The sequence below is a fragment of the Schistocerca gregaria genome, chromosome 3 (genome assembly GCF_023897955.1).
Source record: "Schistocerca gregaria isolate iqSchGreg1 chromosome 3, iqSchGreg1.2, whole genome shotgun sequence".
Taxonomy (NCBI): Eukaryota; Metazoa; Arthropoda; class Insecta; order Orthoptera; family Acrididae; genus Schistocerca; species Schistocerca gregaria.
The window spans coordinates 244,079,000-244,100,340 of record NC_064922.1 but is presented as its reverse complement, the minus strand read 5'-3'; the positions used below and the strand labels follow the sequence as shown (position 1 = coordinate 244,100,340).

The following is a 21,341-nucleotide window of genomic DNA, read 5'->3' as shown; positions in this document are numbered from 1 at the left end:
GATGACATGCCTCGCTTAGGCTGCCCGTGGGCTACTACTGCAGTGGATGACCGCTACCTACAGATTATGGCTCAGAGGAACTCTGACAGCAATGCAACCATGTCGAATAATGCTTTTCATGCATCACAGAATGTCATGTTACGACACAAAATGTGTGTAATAGACTGCATGTTGCACAACTTCACTCCTGATGTCCATGACAAGGTCCGCACTTGTATGCAACCACAACACCCTGCAGTACAGATGGGCCCAACAACATGCTGACTCAACTGCTCAGGATTGGCATCATGTTCTTTTCACCGATATCTTCAGACAGACAATCATCCGAGACATGTTTGGAGGCAACCTTGTCAGGCTGAACGCCTTAGACACACTGTCCAGCGAGTGTAGCAAGGTGGAGGTTGCCTGCTGTATTGGGGTGGCATTATTTTAGGCCAGCGTACACCGCTGGAGGTCATGGAAGGTGCCGTAATGGCTGTACGATACATGAATGCCATCCTTTGACTGATAGTGCAAACTTATTGAGAGCATATTGGTGAGGCATTTGTCTTCATGGATGACAATTCGCAGCCCCATAGTGCACATCTTGTGAATGACTTCCTTCAGGATAATGAGATCGCTGGACTAGAGTAGCCAGCATGTTCTCCAGACAGGAGCCCTATTGAACATGCCTGGGATAGATTGAAAAGGGCTGTTTATGGACTACGTGACCCACCACCCACTCTGAGGGATCTACGCTGAATCACAATTGAGGAGAGGGACAGTCTGGACCAACAGTACCTGTATGTCACTGTACTTCCATTTGCCACTCCCAAGGGCACTGCTTCACAGAATCTGCATGTATACTGCCCATGTGCTCACCACGCCTCATGGAACTATGCAGATATGACACTTTGCCGATCATTGGTGGACAGCCCGTTAGCTTTCAGCCTCATGGGTCTGTTCCATTGTTTATCTTCCCTGTTCCTCGCCCCTGTGACATTCATAAACTTCGTCGAGTGAGCTCTTGTTAGCTATCATCAAAGATGGATATTGTTACTACAAACTCTTATATTTCCACCACTTGGTTAGAAGAACATAATGCAGGATAGTGAACTAGGGTATACATCCCAGTACAATTGAGAAATCTGAGAGTTGTTTCATACTGGGAAAACCCTGGGATTTTTTAGATTTTGGGAGTTGTTCATTGTTTTAGTTTCCAATTAATTTTTTTGTTATTTTGACTGCTAATAAATGAAACTCAAACAAAGAATTTTACTCTAACACAGACTTTTTCTTTAGCCCACTGCTGCAGAATAATACTATAGCAGTAAAACGTTAATCAGAGAATAATTCCAAAATAAAACTTTAGTTGCAAAGGAAATGTGCCGTTTACACCAATAAAATCCTGTGCACACAGAAGCTTCTACTGACAGAAAAATGTGTCAAAGGCTTTAGGATGAAGACTACACAGTACTTAATAACAACAAGCTGCTTTCAATGAACATGATTTCTAACTGGTTACATTTTTATCTTATCTTAAAAAAAATGTTGCGAGTGGTCGTTTGAGAGGCATTACTTTCAAAGTAATATGCGATGAATTTCTTAAATCACAGAGCGTATGACTTTCACTCAAAATTGACACTTTGAGGACCAGCCACTTAGAAAAATTTTGGGCCCAGAAGACCAGCTATTTATGCCATCATGATTTATATTTAAAGGTTAAGACCAGTCAAAAAATACCAATATTATATGTGAAAGCTTAGCTTTTATTGTAGCTATATAGTGTGTATATTAATTTAAACCATTAAACTTTTCCTATTTGTGTGTTCAACCTACTTAACTGTGATGTTGTTATTGGCTGACAACATCATGTATCCTAGGCTCCAAATATGTGCTGTTATTGGCTAGCGGAATTACTTCATGTGGGCTATGATTAGCAGAACAAAGCGCATCATGCGGTGCAATCTCGATTTAAAGTGCTTCAGAAACTACCATGTTGTATTCATGGGAATTCGTATTTATGCTTTTGTAATACAAAAATATACAGTGTACATGTTGCCTCACAGCAAAAATTTTCCTTTTTTTTTTTGCTGGGTTTGTTTCCTAAGGCACCAGTGAGTTTTATGTTTGTGTATGAAACCTTACCATTCAAGAGATGGATACGTTTTACAGCTTTGTTGGAAAGCATATTGTCGTTTAACACAGAAAAAAGTACTTTCACCCAGAAAAAAGTGTGTTTTCACCCAGAAAAAATGTATTTTCACACAGTAAAAAGTGTATTTTCACACAGTAAAAAGTGCATTTTAATCAAGGAACCAAGAAAATCAAACACACACATTCTGACAGAAATATGTAAGTACTGTGCCCCTGTAGTGTGTGCTGGAGGTGGTAGTGCTTGGGTAATTTGAGAAGATTCTGTGTTGGTATATATGGTGTTTTATCATTGTGTCGCCTACTCTGAGCAGTTGCGAAACGATGTTCCTATTGTTGATGGCACTGTTTGTAGTTGTTGCGATCTGTCACGCCTAATCCATATTGCCCTTACTCTGTGGATAATCACATGGTTATGTACCGTTCTGAGCTTTAGATATGAAACATACAGATTTTAGTAAAGCTAGTTTGAAATTGGCTATGATCTTGAGATTGAGAGAGAGAAGAATGTTGAACACGACTTTTTATTACGGGCAATCTGTAGCTGTGAGTGTCAATACAATGCTGTGGCCCATTGAGGTGTCCTGTCTTTGAGTAAACATGTTGGTTGATGACTGTATTCAGCTGGCATTTTGGTAGCTGGTGAAGTGAAGGCCACACAACATACAAATCTAGCACTGAAAGAACCCTATTGGCAACTTTCAGTAACTTATGTCAAGATTGCCCTTCACGCACTTTCAAAGCTGACAGCACTTTTGAAAGCAGCTCTTGTCGCCAGATATGTAACAATAAATCATAAAAACACGGGAGAACTGCCGGATATCAGTAACTTCCTGCCACGATATTTCGGCACAGAATCTTCTGGCAATCTTCAGGTGAGTGCCACTGTAGTAGTACTGGCGAGCACGCGCTGATCTCTGCTATTTATATCCTTCTGAGGCGACATTGCGCATGCGCTGCTCAGCATGCACGTTCATAACAGCTCCGTGCGCTGCGCCTTGCGCCCTCCACTGTGAAAGCCTGGCGTATCGGTGTCAGGTCGATTTCCATCTTTATGCAGATAACTACGTCGACTACGAAGTTTCTCTATAACAGGATTCCAAGCGGAATTCAGCTGATAACCGCTATTTCGATTGATGATAGTCTCATTGTCAGACAATCTTATTTCCACAGATTCATTGATAATCGAGCTCCAAAAGTTTGATGTATTGGCCAAAATTTTTGTGTTGTTGTAATTCGTGGAATGGTCTGTGGAAATACAATGTTCGGTGATTGTGGACTTGGTGGGTTGGAGAAGGCGAGTATGCCGTTGGTGTTCCACAATGCGTTCCTGCACAGTTCGTGTTGTTTGCCCTGTATACGATTTGCCGCATTCACACGGAATTTTGTAAACACCTGGTTTACGAAGCCCCAGATCGTCTTTAACGGATCCCACCAGTGATGAAATTTTGGAAGGAGGGCGAAAGATGACTCTCACTTGATACTTTCTCAATATTTTGCCTATCTGTGAAGAAATATTCCCAATAAATGGTAGATAAACAGTTGAAGACTCTGCGCCGAAATATCGTGGCAGCAAGTTACTGATATCTGGCAGTTCTCCCGTGTGTTTATGGAACAATCAGTACGCCGGGAAAGCATCACATAAAAAATCACATTAGTGTCAATCATAGCACATAAATATCTCCAAAACCCTGATGGATTTTTGCCACAACATTTTTCATGGTGTAGTTTTTCTTTGAGCTTTTGTTCAGGTATTGTAGTGCAATGAGCAACTAAATCCTTTTTGAGAGCAAGGTGGGTTAATGAGTGAGGTGGGTGCAATATAAAATCTGAAACTAAGTGACCACTAGTTGTTCCAAGTTGCTGATCGCCATTGTAAACTGCTTTATGGTCTACGTGATCTACTGACGTGTTGAAGTGTTCTCCAGAATCAGAAACGATGTTTCAGGATGTGAAGGCATAAATGGTGGGGCCTGCAATTGTAAGTGTGACACACAAGAATTAAATGAGTTGCAAGCAGAAAGTCTTTTAACTCATGTGTGCAAGCATGACATGGATGAGATTACTGGAACTGGTAATCTTGTTGTGTATGATTTGATGTCACTTCCCTGCATAACAGAGGTACCCAACATGGATGATTGCACTTGGTCCAAGGTCAGATTTACTAATGGCATCGTTTTTATTGGTTGCTGTACAGTTGATGATAACTCCAAAACTTCCATCCCTTTGTGGAGGTGCTGAATCTTGCTGCCGACAACCTGTAACAGGTTATGTGCATCCTCTGTGACAGTCATAGTACACAGAAGGTACTTGTTCAGAGTGGAACCACCCATATTTCAATGCTACTAATTATGTAGGCTAAATTAATAACCACATATAATGATGATTACTTTTTATACAGATACGCGCTAGAAATGTCAGACAAGAAGAACAAGAAACTAGGGAAAGGACAGACAACATAGAACAGCCAACACTTTCTCAGAACAAATGTAAAATTATCCTGACAGATTGTTTATTTCCGCAAATGACACTCGCAACTAAAAAGTTATAAAATAACGTGTCAGATGTAAAGGTACAGAGTGGTATACAGTTGTTATTTTTATTTGCATTTGTCAAGGATGACACGTCATCAACATGGGCTTGCAAGAACAGATGTACTCTGTTCAAATTGCAGCTTGGACTTAATATGTTATTTGCTTGATTTTTAAAATGTAGCATAGCTTTTCCTATGTACATGCAAGTTTAAGATAAAAGGAAACCTGAACTGTCTTATAAGACATCATAATAAAGGAAAAAAGGTAAGGAAGAGGTAAATTGATATTTGAACATCAAAACCACTCATTTGTGGTACTCAAGTGCAAGGTGCAGGTCAAGTTTATTGCTGAAAGAAAGGAGAGACTAATATATACCACAAAGAGTAATAAAAGCAAGTAATATTAAACAAAAATTGATCAGGAAACATTATTCAAAGAGGGGAGGGAAAAAAACTTGTTTTACTTGGATAATTATTGTAAAATTGTGCTTTTACTTGGATAATTATTGTGAAATTGTGCTATTGCCTCTGGCAGCCAAATAAATAACTGATTGAAAAAAGGAAGTGTGTATATTAAACTACATGCTAAAAAGTAGTTATTATGAAAACATTTGTCGTTGATATTGTGCAGTCGAAAGTCACAGCATTACGTCTGGTGACGATTTTTGAAGAAGATAAAATGGAAAAATGATGACTGACTGCACCAACAGAGAGTGACTAATTGTGATGGGTGATCAGTGATGAAGCTGTTATTTACACTGCAAGAGACACATGCAATCCCTTTGATACATATCAAATGAGAGAACAGATAGAACAAACCAACATTAACTTATAGACAAATGTCAATTTAGATGCAACTAATATATATGAGGATAACTTAACAAAATCAATAAGTTGGGAAACATATTATTGAGTCACACCAGGAACAGTCTCAGAATTTCATTCTATGAATGATTTGATCAAACAAGAAATTGTTGATAAGAGTGAATCATCTATTAGTGCACCTCATTTGTCTGTTGACACCAAGAAAACACAAGCAAATTTTTTAACATTAAAGGCACAAAGTCATTTATACTCTACTGTATGTAAGGGATCTGGGAGAGACTATTTAAATTTGGTTCACAGATACAGCATGAATGGTGAGAGAAATATGTACATGGCTTTTATAAACAACATAAAATTAAATTGGGAAAACTTTTGTTGTCATGTAACACTTGGTACTGATATTTTAAAACAATTTATGTTGATAGACAAATATGTTATTTTGGGTTTAACAGTAAAAAGGGGGAATGAGTCACTAATGAAAGAAGAGCTATGTTAGTCCCTGTTGGAAAACTATATGGGTTTAATGTACATGTGAAATTGAGAGGGAGATTTTACAAAATGTAAAAGTAGGGTTGCATTTCGGATTGGAAATGTAATGGCAAAAATACAATAGGATGCATTTGTGAAGAGAATCAAAAGGCCATCAGATAGGTTGATGTACTCCATCAAGAAGCTCATGTTCCTTGTGAATTTATTGTTGACATTTACATGGCCCCAAATAATTTGTTGTATTTTTGTATTTCATATCCTATACGACAGTCCTACCCTTATACCATTCTCTATACTTGTGGGTTGTTTTTTTCACTATCAGTTTCTATGTTGACTGGTAAGTACGGTCATGAAGAATTATTATATGTGCATTTGAAGACTATTTATTATTAATATCTAAAAGTAGAGGCATATTTACCCTAGGCATTGACTCTGAGGAAAATTGATCCTTAAATTATTTAGTTTTATTTTCAACAATCCTGATAGGTTCATGGTGGTAGAGTATTCTTTTTTAGTTTGTCACTTTAGTGTGCGTGTTTACGATAACAGTGTCATAGTGACAAGGGGAAGAGTCAGCAGGATAGTTTTCCATTGAATTAAGTGATGATGCGCTAACATAACCAGTAAAATAACAGTTATAATGTGCTTACACAACTATTAAAACGATATATGTACTATGCTAATGCAATTTTATAATGAGTAATTTAATGAGAAGGTGTGCTTGGTATTTTCAAGATAGGAGTGATAGTACCTCAGATAAAAACAGAGTGATGTACCTAAATATCTGTGGTATGGTAGGAGATGAAATAGGTACACAAAGGAAGGAAGATCAACACCTGTGGTGAGCTACAGGATAGTTTGTAGAATATTATGTGTAGGGACACTATCTCTGATGAGAAAAAGAGAAAAGTTGTTATGAAAGATGAAAAGATGTATCTGAGGAATGAAGTGTACATAGTGTAAAGTAATTTTAATTGTAATGAAATATTTAATTTTCTGAAACTTAACTCCAATGTTATACAGAACAAAAAGCAGCTTGATTTCTACAATATTAGGGAAGTTAATTAAGGGGGGAAATATTAAGAATATGCAAGGCATTTGAAATTACACAGTAGATTAATTTGATTTGGTTTAATCAGGGAGACCTAACAACAGTGGTCTTAGCTACCTGTCGCCCACACTGAAAATAATTTATTGTACAGTTTCTGTCCCTGTCATTCTAGTAGAGTCAACCAATACCCTTGAGGGATCAGGAAGAGGCTATTTATTTAGTTTTTTGTGTTATCGCTTTCAGGGTGACCAATCTAGTCAGTTACACAAAAGGTTTATACAAGTTGTAGTTATTCACATGCAATCGTTTCAGTAACAAATCAACAAGACAAATCAGTAGTGTAGTGGTTATACAAGGATTATAATAATTTAATATTATGTAGCACTTTTTTGTCCTTCTGTCTGTCTGATACTTCTTTATTCTTTCAGATGTTTTCTTCCTTTCTTTGTGTGAGATCCTGTAGTCCTTTTATTGATCTTAATATGTAGTCTTGTTTGTGTGTCTTGCAGTTTTCTCGTTTTCTCTGTTTTGTAATTTGGATCATCAACTTTAATTTTGAGTTCTCTCACATTTTTCATAATTCCTGTGATCCATTTAATTTTTCTAGTATTACCTTTCTAATTTTGTTTTCTGGTTTTCTCACCAGATGTCCAAAGGATGAAATACATTTCTTTCTGGTTGTGCACATTCTTGGTTATATTTTTTGTATTCTGTTTCATTTGAAGCTATTCTCCCATGTCTTAGTATTTTGTTAATCTCTGCTGAATTAGGTTTTTGAAGCTGCATTTTTGTTGTGTGTGTTTTTGGTAATATGCTTTGTTCAATTTTTTAATCCATTTTGCCATTTTGATTTCTCGCTTATTTTGTATGTTAAGATTTCACCTAAATATTTAAACTCATGAACAATTTTGATTTCCTGCTCTATAGTAATTTTGTTCGCAAGTGGTAGATCAGTTAGCATAATCTCTTTTTTTTCTCAAATGATATTCTAAGGCCAATTTTTATGCTGTTTCTTGTAGTGATTTAACTTGTTGTCAGGTTTCTTGACCATTGCTGGCTAGCAGAACGAAATCATCAGCAAATCCCAAGCAGTTTTGACATATATCTTTTTAACACTTCCAGTTCTTACATTTTTTGTGTTATTCTTGTACCATTCCCTCATTATGTATACCAGTGCTGAGGTGAACAGTAATGGTTATAGACAGTCACCTTGTCTTAAGCCTGTTTTTATGAGGAATAATTCAGAAATTTCTCCTTTAAATTTAACATTCAATTTGGTGGTGGTTACAGTAAATCCTGAAATCCTGTTAGTTTAATTAGTTTTGGATGGAATCCCAGATTCCGTAAAATTTTTAATACTGAAGGTCTATAGAGACAGTCATATGCCTTCTTATAGTCTCCAAATATTACTGCCAGAGATTTGTTCCATTTCCTGTAGTATGTCATAATCAATTTTAAAGTAATGATATGCTCTGCATAACATTCCCATGCATGATGTTAAACCTACTTGATACTCCCCTAATTCCTGTTCCTGTTGTTCCTTGGTTCTGCCATATAGGATCTTGGACAAAATCTCTGGGAGAGAGAGTCCTCTATAGACATCATTTTCCGGATTGCTTTTATCCATTTTCTTGTGTAGTGGGTAGATGACAGCTATCATCCAATCTTTTGGGAATTGTTCTGTTCTCCAAATTTTTGTTAGAGCCTTGTGTAAGTAGGTCTTGACAGTGTCACTGTAATGTCTTTAACATTCATGCTTGTGAAGTTATGTGGACTCTATTTTCCAGTTATATTTTTATATTTCCTTTCATTTCCCAGCTTGGCAATAAAGTCTCGCAGTAAGATTTTTACATTCCATTTATTTATTCCATTCACAGTTTGTTTGAGAAGTTCCCAAAATGTATCTACTTCTTCCTTTGTTTTTGTTAGCAATATTATGAAAATGAAAGTTGTGACACACCATATCGCAGCGATGTTGAGTTGCAGATAGGCTCATCAGAAAGTGTTACACATGACTGCACCCTCAGGCAACTGGATTTTCCTTTGTTTTTGTTAGATTTTATTTTTTATTTGTAGGAGCATGAGTATTTATAATTTGTAAGTTTTGTTAATTGTTTTAAAAGTAGAGTTGCAGTTCTTAGTGATATTACTTAAAATCAGTTATTGAATCTATAGCTTTTGTATTCACTATAAAGCCTGATACAAATTGAGGAAATTTCTTCATAGCTCTGTCCTGGTTTCCCATTATGAATTCTACATGCTTGTGATTAGAATGGGTCATCTGTTGTGTTTCTCACTTCTTGGAGCCTCACTATTAAAACTTTATGATTATCATCCAGTTTTGTTTTGTTTAATAATATAAAAATAATAAAACTGTATTGTTCTAGATCCCACTGAAGGTGCCTTAGAAAAAAAAGGGAAAAAAGAAGAAAAAAACAAGCAATATGCACCTGGGAAAAATAAATTAAGTCCTGCAAGAAAAGGCAGCTTTATTTACAAACAAATATTTCTGTACTTGCTGTGGAGGATGGCCATGCAAACAAACTAGTTATTATTAACCTTATCTGGAGGAAGCTCAGATTTATGACTGTGGTTATTAACCACAGGAGACTCTTTCCTAGATTTTTGTTAGATACAATCTCCTTGGGTGTTAGTGATCCAATTATGTTGTATGATATGCCCTCTAGTGCTTCACATTTGAAGAATTAAATGCAGTGCAGTTTCATTAATGACAGCACATAGTCTGCACTTGGGGGCATCTTTCTGTATATCCATCATCTGCAGGTATTTCTAAAGTTCCCATTGCCAGTCATTGCACCTACATTGAGTTTAATCTGCCGCTTGTTGAAGATTGCAGTGCTTCTCTTAAAACATTATTAGTTTACCAACGCCCCCTTTATTTTCAAAAGAGTCTAATATTCTACTTGTTGTTGCCTGACCCAGCTATGTAGTTTAGATTTTACTATTGCCTTAGTGATGGTTAGGACAAGTTGCAGTCCAACAAAGTCATTGCCACTGCCCTTGCCAACCTATCATCTTGTTCATTACCACTAACATCTGAGTAAACAGTGGCCCATAGCAGATTCACCCTGGTGCTTTCCTCTGGCCTCACAAGATTCATGGCCTTCTGCGACATCGTTTGATCTCCTCACAGGGTCTGATTGAGATTTCAGATCTGCCTGGTTATCTGAATGAATGTAGATTCTACAGTCCTTTTAGCACCTGCATAGATTCTACTCTGCACACTGTCCCAAAGCAAATACTCCATCTAGAATACCACAGCCAGTTTGTCCAGAGAGAGTGTGTTCTCTCGTCTAGGATGTGCTTCGTTTACCCCAGCGCCATAACCTTCATCTGCTTTCAGCCTGTCAGTAAACCAGACTATGTCTTCTGAATGGTATAAAAGTTCTTTCTTCCACTGCCCCTACTTCCCATTGTTACACTGAAAGGTTTTCTGAAGCAGATGTATAGTCAGCCAGCATTTCCCCAAACATCTCTATTTGCCACAGTACTTATGTAAAGTCATGAAAACCATTTACTTTCAACTATTAATTACTCATGTAACTGTTCCAATTAGATCACAATTACACAGGTAACTTACAGAAGCGCTTCTCCAATTAGGTCACATTGGGGTAACCAATGTTCCATATTAACTTAACTCTATTGTATTAAAACAATCACAATGGCATCAGGAGCACTATTGTATGTTTCAGCTGAGCTGTAGTATCCATTTATAGCAAATAGAACCATTGTGTTACTAGTTGTGATTTACTGTAAACATGCAATTTACTTGCTTTTGATGAAACTACTGATCTGCTTAGTACGAAGGAGATCATACAGTATGGACAAAATAAAACTGGCCCAGAAAATATTTACAGTAAGATTGATGTGTCTTTGGTTCTTGTTTATGAACATTACAGAGGCTGCTGAAAGTAGCCACAGTTTCACATGGTTCTTCCCCTATGTTTTTCGTTGAAGGCTTTGTTGGAGACTTTGCCAAAACACTTCCAGTCTCAAACATTTACACAACAGTTCTACATACATTTTTCGTGAGTCATGCATCACAGAACACTTGAATTTTCTGTTATGGGCAGTATACTTGTTCAGTAACATTGGTCAGTTCAGTGTCAGTCTTTTGTTTATTTTTTGGGCCAGTTTTACTTTGCCCACCCCATACAATGGCTCAGTCTGTTACATAACTTTTATTGCATTTTTCATAAAATGTCAAATACTTCATATGTCGTCTTGATAAATAGCTTGTGTTACTGTGTTTAATGTTTTCCTTTCTTGATGCAGAATTGAAATTGGAGAAAATATTTGGATCGATTATAAACTGTTTTTGAATTCTTTTGAAGGAAAGTTTCGTGAGGCATAAGATACATAAGTATGACTCATATGTTTCGAATAATTTCTTTTTCAGCACACCTTCTCCCCCCATGCCCATCTCTCTCTCTCTCTCTCTCTCTCTCTCTCTCTCTCTCTCTCTCTCTATCTCTATCTATCTATCTACCTCCTCCCCAGTATAGGCATATGTAACAAATGCTGTTTCTAATATAATTAAACCTGTGTATTCAGTTTTTTTAATTTTTTTTTCAGTAACTTATTTATTATGAAAGTAACTGTGTGTTTGTCTTCTTGTAGATCACTGCATGGTCCAGTTTGTCAAACCTAATTTGCTTGGCAGTAAGAAAGAATTTGATAATAGATTCGTGAATCCAATTCGTAATGGACAGTATGTAGATTCCACATTACATGATGTTAAAGTTATGAAGCGGCGTGCACATGTCCTGCATAAAATGCTGGAAAGCTCTGTTCAGGTAAAAGTTTTTTCTCTGATATCTCATTTTTTTCATAATTGAAGTTAGTACTTGTTGTCGTAAGAAAACAGGGAGCAGATTTTTCTGTGCTATTTTTATTATAAACATTGAATATGAGGAGGTGGAAGATGATAAATGTCATTATAGTAAGTTCTTTTAATCGTCACTTAATAAGGGAATGGTCAACAGAACATGGTGCAAAATAATCGTATTTTAACTTTAGACACTCCTTCTGGAATTAAGGAGGAGAACAAAGTCAGCTCTTAGGAGAATGAGATGAAGAAATTACTTTGAACTCGTTGATTGTTCATATGGAGCTTAAAAATTAAGTGGTGTGAGTTAATAATTTCTACGCACCACTCTTTACACATCACAAAAATAAAAATTCTTCTACAATGTAGGAGAAACTTTTCAGCTTGTTTCCAAATTTAATTTTGCTGTCAGAAAGCCATTTTGTGTATTAGGTAGGTGATCACAAATTTAGTGACAGCATTGTGCACCACTTTTTGATTGGATTAGATTAGATGTACTTTCCAATAGATCCATAGTGAGGAGATCCACCAGTATGTTGAACGTCAGAAAATAAGAATACACAATACTTGGGTCAGCCCCCTGCCATGCTCCGGTAAGACGCAAAAAAAAAAAAAAAAAAAAAAAAAGTGTTTCTGTTGTGCAGCCAGTGCATTGAGTACTACGCATTACCTGTACTTCATTGTATTTTAAGTATTATCTATCACGACTTGTGTTTGTTCTTGCTATAGCAAACCTGTCAGCCAGTGAGGGTTACTTTTTCTCCACGTGTTAGTGTCAGTGCTCAGTCACTTGAGAAACATCTCAATGGAAGAAATACTCCAACATCATTTTCCAGCAGCAAGCTTCCACGGAACAACAGAACACTCACATCACTAGTCTCAATCAAGTGGCATGTGCCTGTTTGCAGCAGATTTCTCTCCCATCAGAGCATATGATGAACGGACAGAAGTTTGGTACTCATATGAGACATGGTTATGCCAAGACTTCGAGGTTCACATGGACTATGCAAACCTGTGTAGGGCTTTCTTTCTTTCTTTCCTGGCTTTCACTGTGCATTTATTTATTGTGGTGCAACTAACATCTCTGCAAACACTGGCCAGCTTATCATTTGACAAAATGTGCAAGCTTCTCTCAACCTGTTACTGTGACAGAATGCATGCCATTGTGACGCATGTAGAATTTTATCATTGCCAGAAATGCTCAAACCATTCTTACAATCCCTGGGCTGCAGAATTACAGGGTTTGAACCATTACAAATTTGTCACTAGTACCCATCGCGAATCCTACGCTGAACTCATGGTGTGTATTCTTGTTATTTGTCTGGCCTCGGATAGGGAAGTCTGCGAAACAACACTTAAGTTTGAGAATCCAACATTTATGGATGTTCGTGGATGAGCTTGATATAGCACAGTCCTTTGAAGTGTCACGGGCTGCAGTTGATCAGTTTGCTCTGTGGGGGAAGATATCGGAGGTTGCTCAGTCAGCCCCTGTTAGGTATGCTGCCAATGTTCAGGATGACCATGAAACCATTGCAGCAGTATAACCTTGAACTCAACGTCATGTGGGACAGCATCAGTTATGGCCACAGCAGCAACAAGCTGCCTCACAACAGCAGCCACGTGCCTCCCTTCTGTCTTGTCCGTACTGCTTTGTCCAGAAAGAGCATGCTGCATACAAGTGTCGAAAGAAAGGCCACATTGTGTTGGGGTGTCACTCCTCTTCAGATGTGGCGGACACAGTAGTACATAAACTGTATCTCTACAATGACTGTCTCCCTGAACAAATTGTTTATTGATTTGTGTGTGTTTAATAACCCACTAAAAATGGAAGTGGACACAGGACTTTTAGTGACTTTAGTAAATGCACAAACATATGTGGCCTTGGCTCCCCTCCCCTTACACAGGTTTCACAGAAATTGGTCAGCTACAGTAAATAGTAGATTCTGATACTAGGTCAGTTCACTGCTCCTGTCTCTTACAAATTTTTTGTTCACTCTCTCACCTTCCTTGTTGTGGGTCATTCCCATACTACAGACCAGTTCAGGTAAGATTCGTTTAAAGCTTTTGGTTTCTCCATTGTCAGTGAGGTAAATTTAGTGTCAGATCCCTTGAATTTTTATTTCTGTTTTGCCCTGGGCTCAGCTGTGCTACCAATTTTTAAGTCTACATTACCTTGATAGAGTCCAACCACCCACATTTTTTTCGGGTACAACAGGTGCCAGTCACTTTGCCGAATTTGACTGATGTTGCTCAATGTCATTTGGCCTATTTCTTCCAGTGAATGGGCTCCACCACTGTTCATCATTAAGAAGTCAATAGGTAAGCTTTGCCTCTGTGGCAGCTTCAGTGTCACTGTTAAGATGTGTACCCTTTACCCCACCCTGATGAGTTGCTCACAAAATCATCAGGTGGCTACTACTTTTCCAAAATCAATTTGACAGAAACATACTTTCAGCTCCCCATGGGTGAGGCCACTAGGTGTCTTCTCTTTGTTTTGTACAACTTTCAGTCTACACCAATAACAATGCTTGCCTTTTGATGTCACAGCATGACCACAATTTTTCAGTGTTTTTCAGAACAGCTGACAGTCTCTGTGCTGGCTGTAACAGTTACCTTGACGATATTGTTGTTCTTCCACTGAAGACCACCTGGGCAATCTCTGAGCATTGGTTTCTGTTTTGCAGTCTGTGGGTCTCAAGTACAATCTTGCCAAGTTTCAGTTTTTTCAACTGTCAATTGGGTACCTAGCTTCGAAGTTTCTTGCACAGGGATCATACTGTTGTTTCTCCATGTTAACAGAATTGCGGCTTTACCACGAGCGACCTCCCTAAGGAACTGTAGGCATTTCTAGGTAAAGTTGCATACTACCATAAGTAGTGCATACTACCATAAGTAGTTGCATACTACCATAAGTTTTTACCTAATTCGCTCACTGTTGCTCAGCCCCTGCCTGCACTTTTGCATAAAAATGTCTCTCTCTTTTTCTTTATGGTCCCCAACTTGTGACTGAGCATTTGTTTTCTCTAAATCTAAGCTTCATTCTGCCCTGTGTCTGGCCACCTTTCAGCTAGGTGAGCATCTTGTGTTGGCTGTAGATGCCTCTCTGCACAGCATTGGTGCACAAATACGTGAATGGGTCTGAAAGACACATTGTTTACACTTCTAAGACTTAAACTCCCCCTCAGCAGCAGTATTTGCAAATTGAAAAGGAGGCGTTAGAGACTGTGTTCACCTTCAAGAAATTTCATGTCTTCTTGTATGGCTCTAAGTTCCATTTAATCACGAATCACAGGCCATTGGTTGCTCTTTTCTACCCTTTGGCTTCCATGCTGGGGGAGGTAGAACATCGTTTGCAGTGGTGGGCTCCCTTCCTCCTCCTTTATTGTTATCTGATCCATTACCATCCGACAGTGCAACACACCAACCCTGGTGCCTTATCTTGCCTTTCAAATGGTCCGGACCTGGCATTTGATCAGGATGAATTGTTTGTTTCTATTAGGTATTCAGAACCAGAACATGGTCAACAGTTTTCCCATCACTAGTGCCACTATAGCATCAGCCATCGCCATGGATCCTGTACTTAGTCAGGTCTTCTCTTTCATGTGGCATAGTTGGCTGGAAAAAAAACTGCCATGTGCCTTCGATCCATTGCTTCTCCCTCCAGAACCACCATTCTGTGTTTGATGGAGTTATTTTGTTAGCTACAGAGGACACTGCACCATAAGGTTGTGATTTCTGCTTATTTATACTGTAATGTACTGAGGCTTCTGCATGTCGGTCATTGGGGGACCACTTGCACCAGAGCTTTGACCCACCAGCATGTGTATTGGCAGGGCATAAATGGGGACATAACACAGCTTATCACTGCTTCCACACACTGTGTTCGGCAACAGGTGGCTCCATGAGCGTCTTTTTGCCCTTGACTGATGCCACAGCACCTGTGGGGATGTCTTCATTTTGATTTTGCTGGACCCTTCCTAAATTAGTATTGGCTCATTGTAGTGGACTCCTATTCCAATTTTCTCCATGTGACACGTTGTCCGTCCACATCTGTGGTGGCCACTATTTTGGCCCTGTCTAAGATTTTTGCAACTGAGGGACTTCCGTATACAGTGGTTACCGATAACAGTCCCCAGTTTGTTTCTTGAGAATTTACACCTTTTTGTTAGGCTAGTGGTGTGTGCCATCTCACAGGTGCCCTGTTTCATCCTCACTCTAACGGTGAGGCCAAATGCATGGTTCTGATGTTTAAAACTCAGATGTGAAAGTATGTATCTGGCAAGTCCCCTGAAGCTGCTTTCAATCATTTTTTGAACTTGTACCATTTCACGCTGGTGGGCAACAAGCCCAGTGGAGCTGCTACATGGACACCAACCATGGACCCTCCTTCACCTGCTGCATCCTGTGCCGTGTCCATCAGCATCACCAGCTCCATGATAGATCCAGCCAGGTGCACCTTTCTGGATCATGTTTTCGACCACTGGCCGAACTGGGTTCCTGCTGTCATCAGGCATCACCAGAGCCTGTGCCTGTTCAGAATCCGCACTCCTGACAGCAAACATCCTGTCACTTTGACCAGCTGTGGCCACACATTGTGGGGTCTGTTCCAGAGGGTCCACCACCTCCTCTGCTACCGCCAATGCCTGTTCCAGTGTCACAGATGGTCCAGTTCACACGACAGTGTGGGTTGTTGCCTGGCAGGTCGCTGTCTGGGGTTCCTGCCTCCATCCCCACTCCTTGGCTGCTGTCACCAGTGCAGCCCACACTGCACTTGATGCCACAACTGTCACCTCCTTCGCTGCTGGTTCCTGTGTGGCCATTGTCTCCAGTGTCCCTGCTGATGCCTCCAGTGCCAAATGCTGACCTCAACAAGGACATCGCTATGGAGATGCCACCCCCGGCCTATGGGCTCTCATGAGAGAAGCACGCCAACCTGCCCATCATCAGTTCTGGCCTTACTTCCCAGTGACTGCACACCATATGCTGCTGCAGCCACAATTGTGAGACAATGAAATGGACGTCAGTGCCATCATTGTTTTTCGTTACTTATAATTTCAGTGTCTTTTGCATTCGGTGCTTTATCTTCCTAGTGCTATTATTCTGTACCATACATTTTTTCCTGTACTATGCATTTTTTTTCTGTCCCATGTATTTTTCTGTGCCTAGTGTTTTTCTGTGTGTATGTGGTTTTCCCACTCCCTACAATGGAGGAGTCATTTCAGAGATTGCATGTCCGTACGGTTCACAGGCCCTTATAGAGGCCACCTGGGTCAGCACGCTGCAGCAAGCTTACAAAGAAACGAAATTATTTAAATGATCGCAAATGAGTGCTAGATCTATTTCATAACCTGTATTACTGTTGTCCAGTCAATGTGTCGAGTGCCACGTGCAACCTGTACCTCATTTTATCTTATGCATGCTGTACAAAGTGCTACGATGATTGCCCAGAAAGTAATGCACCACTTTCTCCTGAATGAGTGCGCCAAGTTTCCGTCATTTCTGACAGATAGCTTAGCTGAAGGACAGGTTCGAAATGGCATCCATAGGTGATGTACATTACAAGCAATGTGCTGTCACAGAATTTCTCACTGCAGAGAAACTGGGGAATATTCACAGATGCTTGTGGAAAGTCTATGGAGCATCTGCTGTTGACAGAAGTACAGTTAGTCACTGGGCAAGGAGGGTGAGGTCATCAGAAGGTGGTTCGTCGGAGTTCCACAATTCATAGCACTTGGGGAGACCATCCATGGCTGTCGTACCTGACGTTGTGATTTGCGAGGACAGATGCGTTACAACTCGGCAGTTGGTGCTGCGTCTGTCAATCAGCAAAGGAAATACACACAGTGAAGCACTGGTTCTGCCACCAGAACAAGGATTGGTACCGACACGCCCTTGTTTCGTGCTGAAGGAAGGCCATAGAATAGGATGAAGAATACATGGAAACATAGGGTGTGTAGATAAATCACCTTTTCTTCGTGTGTATAATTCTCAGTATGTTCAATAAAGAAGTGTTGAAGAAAAAGCTGTTGTGCATAATTTCTGGGCAACCCTTATATGTACCATAAATCGTATTTGTTCTTGCTATAGCAATCACATTATTGCCTTGAAATACAGCTCAGTTGGTTCTGCTAAGAAATTCAACAATGAAGCAATGGGAGTTGGCCTCCAGTAAATCTTTTAGTCTCCTTTTAAACTGAATTTTATTACTAGTTAAACTTTTTATGGTTTCTGGCAAGTTATTGAAATGTGTTATCTTGAATAATGGACACCTCTCTGGACTAAAATAAATGACATTAAATCTATGTGAAGATTATTGTTATATCTAGTACTGATCTCAGCTGTTAGTTTCAGAAAGATATATAATTTTAATGCCAAATTCTATTAAGGAATAAATATATTGCGTAGCAATAGCTAGTATAACAGCCCTCTGCAGTATGTTGGCTGACAATTTTCGGATTGCAAATAGTGATTTGCATAGACACTCTAGCAATTCTGTAGTATGCTTTTCCGATTTATCATCAACTTCTTCCATCTATTTGTCATCATATTTTAGGAATATACTGACAGGAAACTTCTTACAAGTTCTTAACTTCATATAGTTGTATAGATGAAGAAAATCTACTCACCAAGTGGTGGCAGGAGGACACACTTATGAAAGGTATCACAGTATTCTAGCTTTCAGAGCCAGTGGCTTCTGCTTCTGGCAGAAAGGTTGAAAGGGAAGGGAGATGAGTGAAGGAAAAGCGATACAGCTCAAAAAAGTCGCAAAACCCCAGGTCAGACGAGACTTGTTGGATGTGATGAGAAGGAAAGATTGATTGTTAGAGACTGTACTGGATGAGATTTGAAAACCTGAGAGCTTAGCGGAAAACCTCCCCTGACCTCGGGGGTTTTGGGTGACTTTCTTGAACTCTACCCCTTTTGCTAAACCTCACCCATCCTCCTGCACCCCTTTTCGGTCCCCTTCAGCTGTTCTGCCAGAAAAGGAGGCACTGACTCCGAAAGCTAACATACTGTAATACCTTTACTTGCATATTCTCCTCCGCTTGGTGAGTAGATCTTTTTTATCTATCGAATTGCATTATATTGTAAAAAATTGATTATTTTCCCAGTGTTTTTCCCAAAAAATTGTTAATAGAGAATTGGGTAGGAACCATTTATTAATCTCCATTAAAATTTCAGTAGCTGATCTTTCTATTACTATACTTGATTTTCTACTTGATACAATGTTTGTATCAGCTGCAAATAAAACAAACTTAGTGTCTGGTAATGTTGGAGATGAAGAAAAAAATAAGAGCACTAAGATGGAACCTAGTGGGACACCACATGTTAGTAGTTTGCAGTTAGATGATGCATGATAGCTTAACACATGTCTTTTCTGTTGACACCCTTTGTTTCCTGTCAGAGATATAGAATTTGAACCATTTGGGAGCTTTTCACAGCACACCATGATATTTTAACATACTTGAAAGGATATCATGATTTACACACTCAAATACCTTTGACAGATCACAGAATATACCAGCAGTCTGTAATTTAATATCTTTTGAATTAACTATGCTCTCATTGTATGTGCAAATAGCTTCCTCAGTTTCAGAACCCTTGAGACATCCTAACATTGACTTTGGCAATATGCTGTATTATTTCGTCTCAGCTGGTTAAGAAGCCAGTTGGATATTACCTTTTCCAAAATTTTCCAGAATGGTAGAAACAGTGAAATCGGATGAAAATTTGATGGTATTTCTTTCTCTCCTTTTTTAACAAAATACTTGAATAGCTTAATATTTTACTAAAATCAAAAGTACACTCTTTAATTAACTTCATTGATATTTTGTTATAACCATAGAATTTTGATTTTAAACTTCTGGTAGTGGACATTGGTGTAGTAAGGATCATATAAATCTTGCTGAAGTTCTTTGCAACAACTGGTCTAAGATATACCGTGGCAGCATCTAATGAACTTGACAACTCCATCTTTTCTGTAACAGTTATGAAACAAAATGCTGTCAGAAAGTTTTGCAACACTGCATATATCTGTTAAATTTTCCATTTAGTCTTAATGCTATCTGCTCCTCTTCATACGTGATTCTCCCAGTCTTCTCCTTGTGATTGTTTTCTCGTAATGCATTTGCTTTATGTCTGTATTAATAACTTAATTACTGTGCAATATGCCTTGTTTGAGCTATAGCATCAACACCAGAGATGTTGAGCTGTTTCTGATTACAGATACAGTATCCTTTTTGTTTTACAAGAGACCTTTACTCCTTGAGTAATCTATGGTTTCTTTGATCTAATCTGGGTTTTCTAAAAACAACATTAATATAGGGTAATGAATGTCAATTTTTTCTTCTGGTATTGTAATTGTGTGAATCACTGTTTCTTTTGAACTACTGCAGATTATTTACAACGAACTTTATGGGGGAATAAATATGCTAGAAGCAGTAATCAAAGTGCCCATGTCCGTAAAATGGATGTTTGCCAGATGAACACACATTATTCTTGCATCTTTCTTAAAGATGAGTTACACCAGAACAGTGTTTCATATGCCATTATCAAATGAAAATACACCAACTTACTAGTTTGTCTCTCCCCAAGATTTACAGTGATTCAAAGTGTAAATGTGGCTTGACTATGTTGTTTCAGGAGTTTAAAAATCTGTTTTTCCAGTTTAAATCCTTATGAATGTGGACACCTAAATGTTTTGAAGTTTGCACCCTAGTTATTAATCCCTCAGTAACTGTTACAGTTCTCATTGGCTTAGTACCCCTACATGTGCAAAACTGAACATATTGTGCCTTTTTGAAATTGAGAGTGATACCATTTATAGAAAACCACTCAATAATACGTTCAAGAAAATCATTTACCATTTCATCTGTTGTTATGCCATGTTTGAATTGATTAAAATAGTAGTGTCATCTACAAAAGGGAACCAGTTCTCCTTGTTGTATATTAGACAGAAGGTCATTTTCACATATGAGACCTGCAGTTGAGCTTTGCAGAACCGCATTAAAATTGGTTGCATATACCACGACTTCCATATAAGACCTCACTTTATCTAGCAGACTACTGTATGATTCCCAGTGTCAGGTACCTTAGATAGGTCACAGAAAATACCAACAGTTGCTATTTTGCTATTTAATGCTTGTAAAATTGGATGTGTGAATGCTAAATGGCATATTTAGTTGGGCAACTCTTCTGAAATCCAAACTGTGATTGATAGGGGTTATCAGGAGAAACAAAAGTGGCATTCTATGAATCATAGCTTGCAATGTCAGAGCCCTTAATCAGGCAGGTAGGTTAGAAAATTTAAAAAGGGAAATGGATAGGTTGAAGTTAGAAATAAATGAAATTAGTGAAGTTCAACGGCAAGAGGAACAGGACTTCTGGTCAGGTGAATATAGGGTTATCAATCCAAAATCAAATAAGGGTAATGCAGAAGTAGGTTTAATAATAAATAACAA

General features: G+C 38.6%; 1 protein-coding gene across 2 annotated transcripts in view; it reads left to right on the top strand.

The window, feature by feature from the left end:
• Positions 1–21,341, top strand: part of LOC126354093 (transcriptional regulator ATRX-like) — a 479,559-nt gene that overhangs the window by 312,408 nt on the left and 145,810 nt on the right. For both annotated transcript variants that reach the window (XM_050003480.1, XM_050003481.1), the window contains one exon: positions 11,673–11,848. In XM_050003480.1, coding sequence (XP_049859437.1) covers positions 11,673–11,848 — 176 coding nt within the window. The remainder of the gene's footprint in view (positions 1–11,672; positions 11,849–21,341) is intronic.